Source organism: Danio aesculapii, chromosome 17, assembly GCF_903798145.1.
Source record: "Danio aesculapii chromosome 17, fDanAes4.1, whole genome shotgun sequence".
Lineage (NCBI taxonomy): Eukaryota > Metazoa > Chordata > Actinopteri > Cypriniformes > Danionidae > Danio > Danio aesculapii.
Genome location: NC_079451.1, coordinates 1670352 through 1686577, shown reverse-complemented (window position 1 = coordinate 1686577; position 16226 = coordinate 1670352). Strand labels below are relative to the sequence as shown.

The 16226-nt window shown below is 38.5% G+C and overlaps 1 protein-coding gene across 1 annotated transcript; it reads right to left on the bottom strand.

Annotated features, from left to right (window-relative positions):
• Nucleotides 1–3277: 3277 nt before the first annotated feature.
• ccr6b (chemokine (C-C motif) receptor 6b) lies at nucleotides 3278–14827 on the bottom strand. The gene is made up of 3 exons (XM_056477680.1): nucleotides 14810–14827; nucleotides 8644–8694; nucleotides 3278–8002 (listed from the first exon to the last, which is right to left on the bottom strand). The coding sequence occupies exons 2-3, from the start codon at nucleotides 8650–8652 to the stop codon at nucleotides 6920–6922; spliced, it is 1092 nt and encodes a 363-aa protein (XP_056333655.1). The 5' UTR covers nucleotides 8653–8694; nucleotides 14810–14827; the 3' UTR covers nucleotides 3278–6919.
• Nucleotides 14828–16226: the final 1399 nt, after the last annotated feature.

Below are 16226 nucleotides of genomic sequence, written 5' to 3'. Positions count from 1 at the left end.
CCCCTTTCACTTAAACTTAAATAAATAAAAGAGTGTAATTTCTATAGAGATTCACAGGTATTTAAGTAGTATTTAATCAAGTAACCAAATGACGTACAGTTTAAGTAGTTTAAATATAGTTGCATAATTTTTTTAGAGTAACTTAAAACCTTTTTTTGAAGTAGCTTATCCTAGTTAAAATAAATGTGGAGTGTGAAGTCCACTGTTGGTAAAGCAGCTGGTGAATTTGTAATGTAAATTTGGGGAATTTATCTGTCTGTGCTCTGAATGTATGCAAACTCTGTGTGTTGTTTACAAGTCCTGCACGAGGAAGTAAAGCCAGCGTCATTTAAATAGATGAACCTGATGAAAGGATGATGAACTCAGGGTTTTCCTCCGCTCATGTTTCCTGCTTTCAGAAATGCAATGTTGCTTTTGTACTCCTGAAAGTCTTTGATTTCGGCTAATCTTGCACTCTGACCCGTTTACTCTGAGATCAGAGGAAGGAGAAGTGTGTCAGGGCTCTTCTACTCGCTCAAAATATGACATTTGCTGATTGTTGAAACTACTTATTTAAATAAATGAGCTGAAACAACACAATTCTTGAGCTTGAGTTTATTTTTAATTCACTTAATTTGTAAAAACTAATACGTTAGCTTTAATTTCTTCATGTTGTGCCAACACAAAGCAATTGTCTGGAGCCCAGCATTTATTACTGAAATGACTGTTGCTGCTTATTCAAAATACTTATTTAAAATGAGTTGAAACAGCAAATTTCTTAATTTGTAGGAGAGGAACAGCTTAATTGTAATGTTCAATCCACTTAAGTTTATGAAAACAGTCAAGTTTACGTAATTAATTTGTGCTGGGCCAACATTACAGTGTAAACACTCTAAAAAGGATGATTGCTGCTTGTTCAAACTAGTCACAGTACGAGTTGAAACAACACAATTCTTGAGATTTTTAGGGACAACTTCATTGTATTATGTTCAATCCACTTAATCGATTAGTGTTGCTCTGCAATTGTTTTTATACAGTGCAGGGATATACTGTGATAGAAAGAAAGGTTCTCGGGGGGGGTTGGGTCAGGTAGTGTCAGGTAGTGTATGTGTGTATATATATATATATATATATATATATATATATATATATATATATATATATATATATATATATATATATATATATATATATATATATATATATATATATATATATACTACCTGAGTCTTGTCTCCTATCAAAGTTTTAGACATTTTACTGAGTTCCCCCCATATATATATATATATATATATATGGGGAGAACTCAGTAAAATGTCTATATATATATATGAGCAATTCTATGCAAATGTCAACCATGCCATGAAAAAAAATGAAGTTTTCACCTAAATATGGAAACTGTTTCTAAATCTTTTGTGTAAGCAAGTAATTTACAGGACTTTAGAAATACTCTTAAATGTCTCTGTCAGTGTTTTCAAACTATTATATTTGATTTACCAAAGTCACACGAGTGGCAATTTCACATCGGTCACATCCGTAAAGGAGAGACGTCTCATCCATAATGGCACTCTTTCCTCAATAATGCAAAAATTATAAATAAAATAAAGTCAATCATTTCTGTTCTATAGTGAGACAACTCTTCTCCTGTTGATGATCATTATTTATTTTGGGTCGTGCAAATTAATTTACAGAATTTCTACAATGTTAGACTGTAAACTCGCAGACTTTTTTGGTGACATCCATAACGCATGTTTATTTTCCTCATTTAATGTACAAAACATGTTTACAGATTGATATTTTTCTAATCCCATAACTCTATGATCAGTTATTCTGAAAAATATATACCGATGTTTCAATATAATGTTAACATCTACTTTCTTTCTAACTTTTTACTGCAATTGTCACATCCATAACGCTGGAATTGCTCATATTGCTCACAATGACGTCATTGCGCAAAGTAATATGTTAATAAGAACCTAGTTATTATCTGGATGTAATGTTTAATATAATATAATACATGGCGCCTAAGAGAGAGACATGACGGGCTTACGCTTGTCAGATACTATGTGTTGACGTCACTCACATGCAAATTAGTGCGTGACGTCATCTGGCAAAATTTAGCTACTTTTCGGGCAGGCTTCAGCCACTTTTAATTGTAAATAGTTGGCAACACTGAACCACACTTGGAGGCGCTCAAGCGCAAAACTGCCAATGCGATTGCACATTGAAGAAGATGCCCAGAGGCAATATGAACATGGAGCTGCTTATTGCACTGGTGAACAATAATCAATTCTTCATCGCTAGAGCTGGAGCTGCTACTTGAACCATGCTTGTTCCAAAAGCCTTGAGAGTATAATCGTTGTTGTTTTGATATTATAAGCAGACCCTGCTGAAAAAAAACTGCTTAAATCAACCTAGGCTGGTTGGCTGATTTTTAGCTGGTCGTCCAGCCTGGTTTTAAAGGGGTTTTGGCCATTTCCAGCCTAGCCAGACTGGGAGCCCATCCAAAAAGAAAAAAAACTATGTGCAGCTTAAACCAGGCTGGTCAAGCTGGTTTTAGCTGGTCATTGTCCATCCTGACCAGCTAAGAATCCATAGTAAACTTTCTTTAATTGAATCTCTGATTCTGGCTTGTCTTCATCTGACAGGCTGTTTTTTTTGGGGTTAAAATTGTTGGTTCCCAACACTCTCGCACAGACACATTCGGCGTTTGTTCACATGCAGATTTTTGGCTCAGACGGGACAGACACAGTCAATGTGGTTGATTTCATCATCAGGAGTTCTTCAACATCAGCTAGGTGTTTCTCAGTCTTTAGGCCTGCTTAACAAATCCTGCAACAATTAGACTGCTTATTGTGTGTCTGTTAATTCATCCTTATTAGATGTCACCAACAATACCTGGCACCATTTTCATCCATTAATTTTCCTTTGGCTTATTATCACCACATTGGAATGAACCACCAACTATTCCAGCATATGTTTTACACAGCAGATGCCCTTTCAGCTGCAACCCAGTACTGGGAAACATCTATACACTCTCACATTCACAAACACACTCATACACTACGGCCAATTCAGTTCATCAGTTCCCCTATAGCGCATGTGTTTGGACTGTGGGGGAAACCGGAGCACCCGAAACCCACGCCAACACAGGGAGAACATGCAGACTCGAACCAGTGATCTCTTGCTGTGAGGCTACAGTGCTAACCACTGAGCCACTGTGGCATCTTGGCACAAAAAAGCCACCATCCTCCGATTGCTGATTTCATTTCTAATGAACTAAACACACATATAGATGTTTTCAAGAATAAATCGAGATTCGTTAAAAACTTTATTACTCAAATGTATTCATAAGCACGTATAAAGAACCCTACATATAATTAGATATGTTATTTACAGGCTGAATGAAAAGGAAACACACTACAATTTGATAACACAGTATAATTAGAGGTCCAAATATACATAAATATATAACTCGAGGTCTAAACAACAATCACCTGATCTCACCCATCACCTTGTAGAGACATGGCACACTTGGTTCTGCTTGAAGACATTGTGTGTGTGCTGTAAGGAGAAAGTGCATCTTTAAAGAGTGCACAGGTGCATTTACTGAACGTTCAGTCGCTTTAGAGAAGTCCTGAATGATTTATGCAGCTTTTGTAAACGGCACATATTTTCTGGCCTCCACATCTGGCTGCAAAACGATCGTCAGCATTAATAATCACACAACCGTCTTCCTCTGGACGAGTGCTGCTTTGTGGAAAACCCTTATATGGAGCTGGTGTGGGTGTGTGTTATGCAAATGACTAGCTTCATGCACTCGTTCACTCACTCATTCGATTTATTTTGGCTTATTTTTTTCGGTCACCACAGTGGAATGAACCACCGATTACTCTGGCATATGTTTTACTGACAGATGCCCTTCCAGCTGCTGCCTACCACTGAGACTAGACTAACTCGTGAACCCTGAGTGCTGGGAAACACCCACACATTCTCTGGATCACACACACTCGAACACTAAGGCAAGGGTGTCAAACTCCTGGAAGACCGCAGCTCTGCACAGTTTAGTTCCAGCTCTAATTAAACACACCTGATTAGGCTATTTGAGTCCTTCAGGCTTGTTTGAAACATACAAGTGTGTTAAAGCTGTGGTTCCCAAAATGGGGGTCGCAGGACAATGAAGAGAGGTCGCTTGGCGATTTTACAAGAATCTAATTTATGTTATTAAACTATTAGAATTACCATATTTTATCCATAACATACTGAAGAACAAAACAGCTGTTAATAACAACACTGTTAACATTATTAAAAAACAAGATGGAAATGAAAAGCCATCAGCCTTCAGATTTTTTATGACCCCTGGGGTGATTACGTTATATTAAAGACTCAGCACATTGATTTTTATGGCACCAGGTTAAACTATCTGAGACCTTTATATCACTCATGCATATTAAAAATGAATACATGCCACAACTGAACATGGAATATGGTCTCAGAGTGGCCTTCTCCAATGTCTAATCATGAACAGATCTGGGCCTATTGGAATGTGTGCAAGGTCTTTATATTTACTGTATAACCACCTCAGAGAATATAGTGGGTCGCGGGCTGAAAAGTTTGGGAACCCCTGTGTTAAAGTAGTTTTGGAACTAAACTGTAGGGCTGCCAGCGGTGTAAAGTAACAAATTACAAATACTCCAATTACTGTAATGGAGTAGTTTTTCTCAGGAATTGTAGTTTAATACGTAGTTTTAAAAATGTGTACTTTTACTTTAACTTGAGCACATTTTTAGTGCTGTATTGGCACTTTTACTCTACTACTTTCCTTCAACCTGCAGTCACTCATTCAACCCAGGCTCATTCCGAAAACGTAGTCCAGTGGACGTTTCTGGAGGCCGCAAATTATGTAGCCGGAGGTACGTACGGCTGCATTTTGTTTTTTAAGCGAATGCTGCGGGGCGGTATGACGCCGTTCCTTTTAGCGCCCGCCTGCTGACCGCTTGCCTTCGTGTGGAGGGCTTTCCCGCCGCAACCAGTTTGTCCGGTTAGCTCGTCCTGTGCGTCGAAGGACTCGAGACGCAGAGAGGAGCTGACCACGACGACCGGGTTCGAGTCCGGGGAAGAGCGGTTCCAGAAATCAGGTAAGACTAAAACAGAATCCAAGAAATAAAGCGAAGAGCTTCATGACAGGGTGAGAAAGTGGTAAAATCCGAAAACGTGGTAAAAAAAAAAACAAATCGGACGAGGGCTTTTCTTTTTCCGGACGGCTTTTGTAAATCGTTGGTTGGTTTAGGGCGGGCGGGTCAATCGGTAAAATTGGTTGGGTTCGGGTAAGGAGGAGGGTGGGTCGGCCGGTCGCCCAGTCAATCATTCAGCCAGTCGGACAGACAGACGTTCGTTCGACAGCGGCCTCTGGTGGGTTCACGCAAGAACAGTGCGGGCGCAAACGGCACTCGCGGGAGACGTCCGAGAAGCCAAAAAGGCGCACACAGCGGCCTCTCGTGGATTCGCGCAAACCAAAAACTGCAAAAATACGTACCTCCCAGGACGTATTTCACGGTCTCCAGAAACGTCCTCGGGACTACGTTTTCAGAATGAGCCTGGGTTGCACTCATTTGTTTTTTACTGTCTATGGGGATTAGAAAAGTGAGTCCAGGGATTCCTGTCCAATCAAATCACACATAGATGATAAATTGCATTATATTGAACTACCTCAAGACATGGGCGCTTTATGATTGCAGAAAACTGTTTGGAAGCATTAAAAGTGTCCAAGAAGATGTCCAACATCTTTACACTTAGAGACTGTTTGACCGAAATGGCCTTAAACACTCAGCAGGCACAAGACGCCAACCTGATATTAGATTGACGTTGTGCCTCAACGTCGTGGGGATGTTGCATTTTGTTTGGAAATGAAAATCGTTTTGACGTCAGAACTCAACGCCAGGCCGACGTCAATGTCCAACATCTAACCTAAAATCAACCAAATATCAACGTCTAATGATGTTACAGCTTGATGTTGTGTGGACGTTACCACTATGACGTCTATCAGACGTTGGATTTTGGTTGCCATACCTGACGAATAAATGTCAATTTTTGACATCAGTATGATTTAAGGTGTTGGCTTGACATTGGATTTTGGTCACTTTCCAACACAACCTAAAATCTACCAAATATCAACATCATTTGACGTTTTTATTGGTGATCAAAATAACGTTGTCCTTAGACGCTGACCAGACATTGAATTTTAGTCACCTGACATCACAACCTAAATCTAACCTAATATTAACGTCTTATGACGTTGTGTGCCTGCTGAGCAATAAAAACACTACAGAATCTTACGTTTACACACAACCACAAATGACAAGTAAACACATCAGCTTTTTACAGTGTAATACTCACTACTCACTACTCTTGAGTACTTTTGAGGGCTAATTTTTACTCATACTTTGAGTAATATTTACAACAGAGGCTTTTACTCGCACTACATTTTTATGCAAGTAATGGTACTTTTACTTGAGTATGATTTTTCAGTATACTTTACACCACTGAGGGCTGCTGCCCTCCAGGAACTGAGTTTGACACCCCTGCACTAGGCCAATTTAGTACATCCAATTTTCCTATGACGCATGTCTTTGGACTGTGGGGGAACCCCAAGAAACCTGAAAGAAATGCACAAGAACACAGGGGAAAACATACAAAGTCCACACAGAAATGGTCCAACTGGAACTCGAACCAGCGACCTTTTTGCTGTGAGGCAAACATGCGAACAACTCAGCCACCATGATGCTTTGAAAGACTCCAAATTCACAAACAGATACAGATTTACATATGTAATTACGAACAAGCTCAAGCTGTTCGCAATTACAAAATTACACCGAAAGATTTCATGAGAAGTCTGAAAATTGTACGCAATTATTAATGAAGGACATCCAGTGTTGTTACATCACAATGTAAACGACGAAGGGTTGTCTATGATGCCGTTATGTCCGACAACAGTTTTAGTTGCTGACATGTACAAATCCGATGTCTGCTGTGAGGATCGTCCCGAGTAGATGTACTGCTTACCGAGGCATCGCAGATCCCGCAGGTTCTGGTAGAAGTGGCCTCTGAATTTGACCCCGATGAATGCGTAGAGGATGGGATTGAGGCAGCAGTGCAGATACGCCGCGGTCCGGCTAACCGAAAGCGTCATCAGCGTGACCTGCTCCTCCCTGCAATTCCTCTCCATAAACAGTTTACTGGTGTAAACCAGCAATGCTACGTTATACGGCAGATGGCAAAGCACAAACACGAAAACCACAGCCAGGACAACACGCACCGCCTTGTGCTTCTGAAAGTTCTGCGCCTTAAGAAGAGTCACCATGGTCCACGAGTAGCAGTAAACCATCACCATCAGCGGCACCAGAAACCCAAACACCATCTGCATGCTGGGAATCAGGATCTTCACCAGCCGCGCGGTTTCATTCTCACTGAAGATGGTGATGCATTCTTCATTTTTCTCCTGGTGGTAGATTAGCGTCGGCAGAGATAAAACGAACGCCAGAAACCATATCGCCAAGCAGATGATCCGGCTGTAGACCTTCGCCTGGGAGCGTGTCCGGAGGGAGCGTCGGGCCTGTACAATTGCGATGTATCTGTCGCCGCTAATGCAGGCTAGCAGGAGCGTGCTAGTGTACACGTTCATACTATAAGCTCCGCGCAGCAGCTTACAGGCCCACGTGCCCATACTCCAATTGGAGCGCTCGTTGTGGATAATCAGGGGGAGGGCCACCACGAACAGCAGGTCTGCCAGCGCCACGTTCACCAGGTAGACGTCGGTCATGGTTTTGGCTTTCTTGTAGAAGACGTATGTCAGGAGCACCAGAACGTTGCCCACCAGGCCCAGCGCAAATATCACGGAGTAGACATAGGTCTGGATGGTCACTTCATGGTCGCGGTACGACGTCAGAGAACAAGGCTCTGCCTCATCATAATAGTCGGTAGGGTAGTTATACGTTTCATCATCCATAACTGCACTGCTGCTGACCTGGAGGATAAAACCGAAGACAATAAGGACTCTAAAGATCATGGAGACTGCAATCAGAAAGGCATGAATTATAAATGCTCTAAATTGTACTTAAGTATGCCTTTGTATGCTTATCACCCTAGGTGTGGGTAGGCAAGTCTGCGACCAGCGCTTTTTAGCTGCAGGACCGGATGGCTGTTGCCTACATCTCCACATCCCCTGTTCCTATGTTATGTCTATGTGTTTATGTGCCTGCTTGTTACTGAGGCTTTTTTCCTCTGATCTCACTCTGCCCTACTTTAAGGACAGTCTGGGTGGGGGAGGGGGGTGGGGGGGTAACCTCATTTTTCCCCCAATGTGTCTTATTTCCTCTCTCTAAAGCTACCTCTCGACTGACCTGTCTTCCCCTGAAATGTGTGATGTTTGTGTATGGTCGGGGGGTCCAATTTCGCTGCATGTAACAGTGTTGTGACAAATAAATCATCCTCATGAAGGTGCACATTTTTAATAAAAGGTGCTGTATGTACGCAGGACTCTTTTAAATCATTCAAATATTATAAACACATAATATGAAGTTTCAATAGAAAGTTTGGTCCCACTTTATATTAAGTGTCCTTAACTACTATGTATTTGCATCAAGAAAATAAATCCAATGTACTTACTGTGTCCATGATGTATTTGAGAACACTTGTGGCGCTTTGAGTTGGGATACACTGTAAAAAAAAAACATACAAAAATATACAGTATTTTTCTGTTATTTTAAATTATATTCAAAAGTCTGTAAAAATTACAAACAATATCTGTAAATGAACAGCTTGACTGTTATTTTATGTACTATATAATTAATGACAAATTACAGCAGTTTTCCTGTTTTATAAAATACAATTGGCGTATTATTTACAGTGTTTTTTCCAGGTTTTTTAAAGTACATTTAAAATTACGTAAAATTAACGTAATAAATTGTAATCACTTGCTCTGTAAAAAAATTTAAAAATCTTAAAATTAGCTACGGCTGCCAAACAAAAACCATAAAATTACGGTAAAATTTCTTTGTTGAAATAAAGTTAAAAAAAGAATAAATCTACAGATATTTTCATGAAAATGTTTACAGAAAAACACACAGAAACACAGAAAAATACAGACTTTTCCTAGATTATTACGATCAAATCTGCTCAATAAATAAAATAGATAAATTCCGCTCACGCGCACCTGTTCCGGATTCCGCTGATTGCACACACACACAGTCGGAGGATCGTTATGAACTGATTACATGGACTTTAAAAGCAGCACAGACGCACGCACCAATTACGAAGTCTTGTTATACTGTGAACATTATGATGCGTTTCTCTTCTTTTACCTTGCTTTGTTTGTTAATTGATTATGTGTTTTGCTGCCGGGACGTTATTTGACCATGACTCTGGATTCCCTGCTGTTTTCCCCTGTGTTGACTGTTGCTTGCCTGACCATCTATGTGTAATAAACCTGCATTTGGATCTGCACTCGTTTCTCAGCGTCCCCTTCACATTACAGTTCTATTTCATTTAAGATTCGTAACTGAATTATTCCATATCACTTAAACCTCTACATGTTTTATATAAATACTATTCAATAAAATGCAACAACTGTAATATTAAAGTTGTGAGAATTTTCAGCCTGATCTCACGAGAAAACGTAAGTATTTTACGTTTTGACAGTTTAGTGGCTAATTCAAACGAATTCGTACGAGTTCAGTCGTACGAAATTGTACAATTTTAAAAGGAGGCGTGGCACCTAACCCCACCCCTAAACCCAACCATCATTGGTGGATGAGCAAATCGTACTAAATTGTACGAATTAGATCATACGAATTCGTACGAATTAGCCACTAAATCAAAAGGTTACAAATTGCCGTGAGATTGCGTTGGAATTTTAATCAGTTGTATCTCGTTTGTTGTTTTTTCCAGATGTTTTTGATCCAAAATAAAACTGTTAAATCACGACCGTGAGCATGTCTTGGCATTTTATTAAAGGTGTTTAATTGTAATGGTTGAGAGATAAAATTCTTTTAAATAACATTGTTTTCTCTTGAACTTTTAGTGCAGTCACTTTATTGATGGTGTTCGATCATAATAATCTAGGAAAAGTCTGTGAAATCACAATGTTTCTCTGTAAAACTCTTAGTGTGTAACTTTTTTGAAGGGATTTGATGGTAATAATCTAGGAAAAGTCTGTAAAATAAGTGTTTTTCTGTAAACATTGTAATGAAAATATCTGTAGATTTATTATTTTTACACTTTATTTCAACATTTTACCATTATTTTATGCAACCCAGGCTCATTCCGAGAACGTAGTCCCGGGGATGTTTCTGGAGACCGCGAAATACGTCCCGGGAGGTACGTATTTGTGCAGTTTTTGTTTTCGCGAGTCCGCGAGAGGCCGCTGTGTGCGCTTTTTCCCGCGCCGTTCTCGCGTAAACCCGCTAGAGGCCGCTGTCGAACGACCTTCCGCCCGTCTGCCTGTCTTCATGACGGAATGATTGACCGTGCGACCGGCCAATCGGCTGACCCACCCTCCTCCGTCCCCAAACCCAACCAACGACGGTTCACAAAAGCCGTCCAGAAAAAGAAAAGCCCTCGTCCGGTTTTTACCACGTTTTCGGATTTTGACCACATTCTCACCCTGTGACGAACTTGTTCGCTTCATTTTTTGGATTTTGTTTTTGTTTTCTTACCTGATTCCTGGAACCGCTCTTCCCCGGACTCGAACCCGGTCGTCGTCGTGGTCAGCCCCTCTCTGCGCCTCGAGTACACGAAGAGCTAACCGGACAAACTGATTGCAGCGGGAAAGCCCTCCACACGGAGGTGAGCGGCCGGCTGGCCGGCCGCGAGCGCCGAAGGGAACGGCGTCACACCGCCCCGCAGCGTTCGCTTAAAAAAATGAAATGTAGCCGTATGTACCCCCGGCTACGTATTTCGCGGTCTCCAGAAACGTCCCCGGAACTACGTTCTCAGAATGAGCCTGGGTTGATTTTATGGTATCTGTTTTTGTAATTTGACCGTTTTTTTACAATATATATATATATATATTTTGTAGGGGTCGGGTTATGGACAGGTTTGGTGGTATGGGTAGGTTTAAGGCCGGGTTAAGGCAGGCATGGGCAAACTCGATCCTGGAGGGCCGGTGTCCCTGCAGACTTTTGCTCCAACACTAATCAAACACACCTGAACACCCTAATTAGTGTCTTCAAGATCACTAGAAAGCTACAAGCAGGTGTGTTTGATTAGGGTTGGTGCAAAACTATGCAGGGACACCGGCCCTCCAGGATCAAGTTTGCCCATCCCTGGGTTAAGGTGTAAGGCAGGGGTGGGCAAACTCGGTCCTGGAGGGCCGGTGTCCTGCATAGTTTAGCTTCAACTCTAATCAAACACACCTGAACATGCTAATCAGTGTCTTCAAGATCACTAATTATCTATAAGCAGGTGTGTATGATCAGAGCTGGAGCAAAACTGTGCAGGACACCGGCCCTCCAGGACCGAGTTTGCCCACCCCTGGTGTAAGGGATGGTCAACAGTGTATTTACAAATGTAATTACAGAATTGAATTACAGATGTATTTACATACAGGTGTTTAATCAAGCACAAGTGCACAGTAAATACATGTATTTACACAATAAGTACATTGTAACGAATTACTAATTCCAGTGTAAGTACATAGTAGTTAAGGACGCTTAATATAAAGTGGGACCGAAAGTTTATTTTAGTTCAGCATAAGTGTCTGCAGTGTCATCCATTCTAAAGTTAATGTAAAAATACATTTAAATTGACATAGAAATCATTTTAAAATTAACTAATTACACTTATGATATACATTAAAGCAGTACTGCATGTGCATAGGATGCTCTTTAAATGTGTCTGAAAACATTTCGTTCAGGTCTCTCACGTTCAGCGTCCTCTTTTGAAGAAAAGGATTTCCATAATTATTAATCTTGTGTGCTAATCTCCCACGGGTTTTGCTTACATCGCATGTGTGAGATGACATATGCAAATCTTTCTGCATCATGTCGGCTTTTGTATACTGAAGATAGCTGATAAGATAATGATTCAGAGCTGTCGTGAATAATGAAAGTGTTTGTGACCTGCTTTTAAAGGTTTGTCTCCTTTCAGCAGCTTTTTTTATTGCTTTTAACTCTTTATAACAAAAATATTAGTAATGAAATGAACAAACGGACAGCATAAATGTCTTCATACACTCATAACAGGTTACAAAAGAAAAAAAAATAGCAAGAAAAAGTGTGTGTGTATATATATATATATATATATATATATATATATATATATATATATATATATATATATATATATATATATATATATGAGTGTATGAAGACATTTATGCTGTAAATTTACATGTTTATATGTATATGTTTAAGTTGTATTCATTCATTTTCGGCTTAGTTACTTTATTAATCTGGGGTTGCCACAGCGGCATGAACCGCCAACTTATCCCGCCAAAAAGAAAATGATGTTAATGATTATGTTATATTAAATGACTAAAGAAGTAAACAAGGGCCTCATTTTACAAAACATGTTCACCATTTTGCAGATCTTCTATTACCTCAGCAGCTTGTTTTACTCTCTTCTAGACTTACAGGAACTGTATGTGTACAGTAAAACGCATGAACGCATCTACTTCTCTTTACACAAAACACTGTGCGTTTTAGATGCTACTTTAAAACTAGTTATAGCATGTTAATAATAGAATATTTAGGTAACACTTTATTTAAAGTGTCATGCACTTTATTTGTTATGTTTCATGCACTTACAATAGTAATTTCAATTAATTACGCATAATTGCATGAAACCAACCCATATATTATAATCAGCGGTTAAATGTAAAATAAGGAGACCTTAAAATAAAGTATGACCAATGTTTGTTTCTTCAATGTGCTTTTTCTTTTATTAAAAAGCATTTCAACACAACACATAGACAAAAATGTTAAGGTTTAAAGCTGAATACTGACATTTGTCTACTGTGTTAGTGTGTTTTAGTATCATTGAGGTACAGCAGTGTTTTAATACACTTTTATTATTACAATATTGTTTAACGTTTTTAGATTTAGCTTGTGTGTTTGTTTTATTAAACATTTTTATGTGTTATTTGACTTGTAATTATTTTAATACAGTGCAATTACACAACTATTACAGTTTAACTAATATTTAAATATGACAAACATGTATTTGGTAAATATATATTCAATTATATATTCATTTCAGAAAAACAAATGCTTTCAGTTTAGTTTTAACTGCTGTAAAGGTTTTGTTTTTTATGGGGGGAATGAATTTGATTAATAACAGATGAAGTTTACAGCATTAACACTGTTCCCACATAACTACTTACTATAGTAATTTATAGTAATTACTATAGTATTTTTGAACCACACTATAATCAATTTAATGTATCATACTGTATAAGTTATAGTATTTACAACTCTATACTAATGAATGCTACAAAATACTGTATCTGTAGTGAACTCGGTCACACTCTGTTTTGATGGTGCGTTTGTTGAATATAAGTTAAATTGCAACTAATTCTCATTAGATTATCAGTAGACTGTTAGGTTGGGGTTAGGGTTAGTGTAAATTGATGTACTTTTAGTGTCTTATAGTCAGTTAAATGTCTGTTGAAGGAGCAGTATCAGCAGATATTAGGCAGACAGTCTACTAATACTCAAATGGACTATCAAAATAAAGTGTTACCGTGTACTCTAGTATACTTTAGGTTTTACCACAGTAAACAGTCATGTATTGTAATGAAATATACCTTATACAGTAGCTGTAAAAAAACAACAGTATTGGGTAATTTGTATTACTATAGTTGTCGTGTTACCATGGCAACTGTAGAATCACCACAACAGATCAATTACTATAGTTGTTGTGTTACCGTAGCAACTGTAGAATCACCACAACAGATTAATTACTATAGTTGTTGTGTTACCATAGCAACTGTAGAATCACCATAACAGATTAATTACTATAGTTGTTGTGTTACCGTAGCAACTGTAGAATCACCACAGCAGATTAATTACTTTAGTTGTTGTGTTACCGTAGCAACTGTAGAATCACCACAACAGATAAATTACTATAGTTGTTGTGTTACCATAGCAACTGTAGAATCACCAAAACAGATTAATTACTATAGTTGTTGTGTTACCGTGGCAACTGTAGAATCACCACAACTGATTAATTACTATAGTTGTTGTGTTACTGTAGCAACTGTAAAATCACCGCAGTAGATTAATTACTTTAGTTGTTGTGTTACCGAAGCAACTGTAGAATCACCACAACAGATTAATTACTATAGTTGTTGTGTTACCGTAGCAACTGTAGAATCACCAAAACAGATTAATTACTGTAGTTGTTGTGTTACCGTAGCAACTGTAGAATCACCACAACAGATTAAATACTATAGTTGTGTTACTGTAGCAACTGTAGAATCACCACCGCAGATTAATTACTTTAGTTGTTGTGTTACCGTAGCAACTGTAGAATCACCACAACAGATTAATTACTATAGTTGTTGTGTTACCGTAGCAACTGTAGAATCACCAAAACAGATTAATTACTGTAGTTGTTGTGTTACCGTAGCAACTGTAGAATCACAACAGATTAATTCAAGCACTTTACAATAGTATGGTTCAAAAACACCATTGTATAAATTACTATAGCATTTTTTATATGGGTTATTAGCATTAATATTGTTTAATATTGTAAATATGTATTGTATAAAGCACTGCATAAACAATAATCATATAAAAGCACAACAGTCATAATAATAATGCATATACTGTACCTCTTTCTGTGAGTTGTGAAGCACCTTCTGTAGAGTACAGCTCCTCTGCTCTGCTCTTTATGTGTCTGTGTGTGTGTGTGTGTGCGCGTGTGTGTGTGACTGTACCTATTCTGCTATCTGGTGACATTCATCTTTCATGTCTCTTTCTTCTTCCTACACCACAGACAGTTCATCCGTACCCACATGGAAATATCTGATCACTCTATTAACCTATATACAATCAGGTTCATAAGACAGTTCTCTTAAAGGGATCCTATCATGCCCTTTTTTACAAGATGTAAAATGCATCTCTGATGTCCCTAGAGTGAGTGTGTGTGAAGTTTAAGCTCAAAATAGCACACAGATAATGTTTTCTAACTCTCTGAAACTGACCCTTTTAGGCTTTGATCCTAGTTGTGTTGTTTTGTTGACTGTCGCTTTAAATTCAAATGAGATTGTGCTCTTTTCAGAAGAGGGCGGAGCTACAAATGCCTATGTGTCAGCATAGCGGCAGCTTCAAAAACAAGACTAATGTCCAAGGGCGAGATCATCACTAGTGGGCGGGGCTTTCCCTCTCTGATGACATGTACAAAGGGAGAATGTCATTCAAAGTGTTTCTGCAGACTGTTTTGATCAAGTCTGATTATAAACAATAACATTATTAGATTTTAATCATTAGAAGCTGCTTATATTCACACACTGCTGCCACACAACTGTTTAAACCCCTTATAAAAGTGACTTTTCCATAATAGGACCCCTTTAAATTATGTCTTCAATGAGTAAAAACAAAAAAACCCATTCCAGCAAGATATCCAAACCAAAAAAACTGGTTGGCTTTGATGAAATTGTTTGGCCTTAGGCAAAATATCAAAACACTGTATGTTAATGTACAATTCATACTAATAACAAACCGTTAACTAACACAATTAGATCAAAAAACTGCTAATTAGCTGCTTATTAATAGTTAGTAAGGTAGTAGTTTAGGTGTTGGGTAGGATTAGGGATATAAAATAAGATCATAAGTGCTAATAAACAGTTCATATTTTAATATTAGACAGGTAATAAGCCAGTCTCAGTCACTTCACAGTGATATTGAAACAACGTTTGCATGTCAGCTATGATTATCCCACTCGGTCAATTAAAATCTGTATATAAATCCACTTACTGTTTATGAGAGGCATTTGTGGGTTACACATTACAATCACAGTACATAAATTCATTCATTTTCCTTCCGCTTAGTCCCTTATTTATTAGGGTTTGCAACAGCAGAATGAACCGCCAACTATTCCAGCATATATTTTTACGCAACATATAACTAACTCTAAACTTAACCCCCATTCTAACCCAACCCTATAGTAAGTACAGATAATTAATTAGTGAGATGAATAGTTACACCGTAACTACATCACCTTAAAATAAAGCTTAACTTGCATCTCAC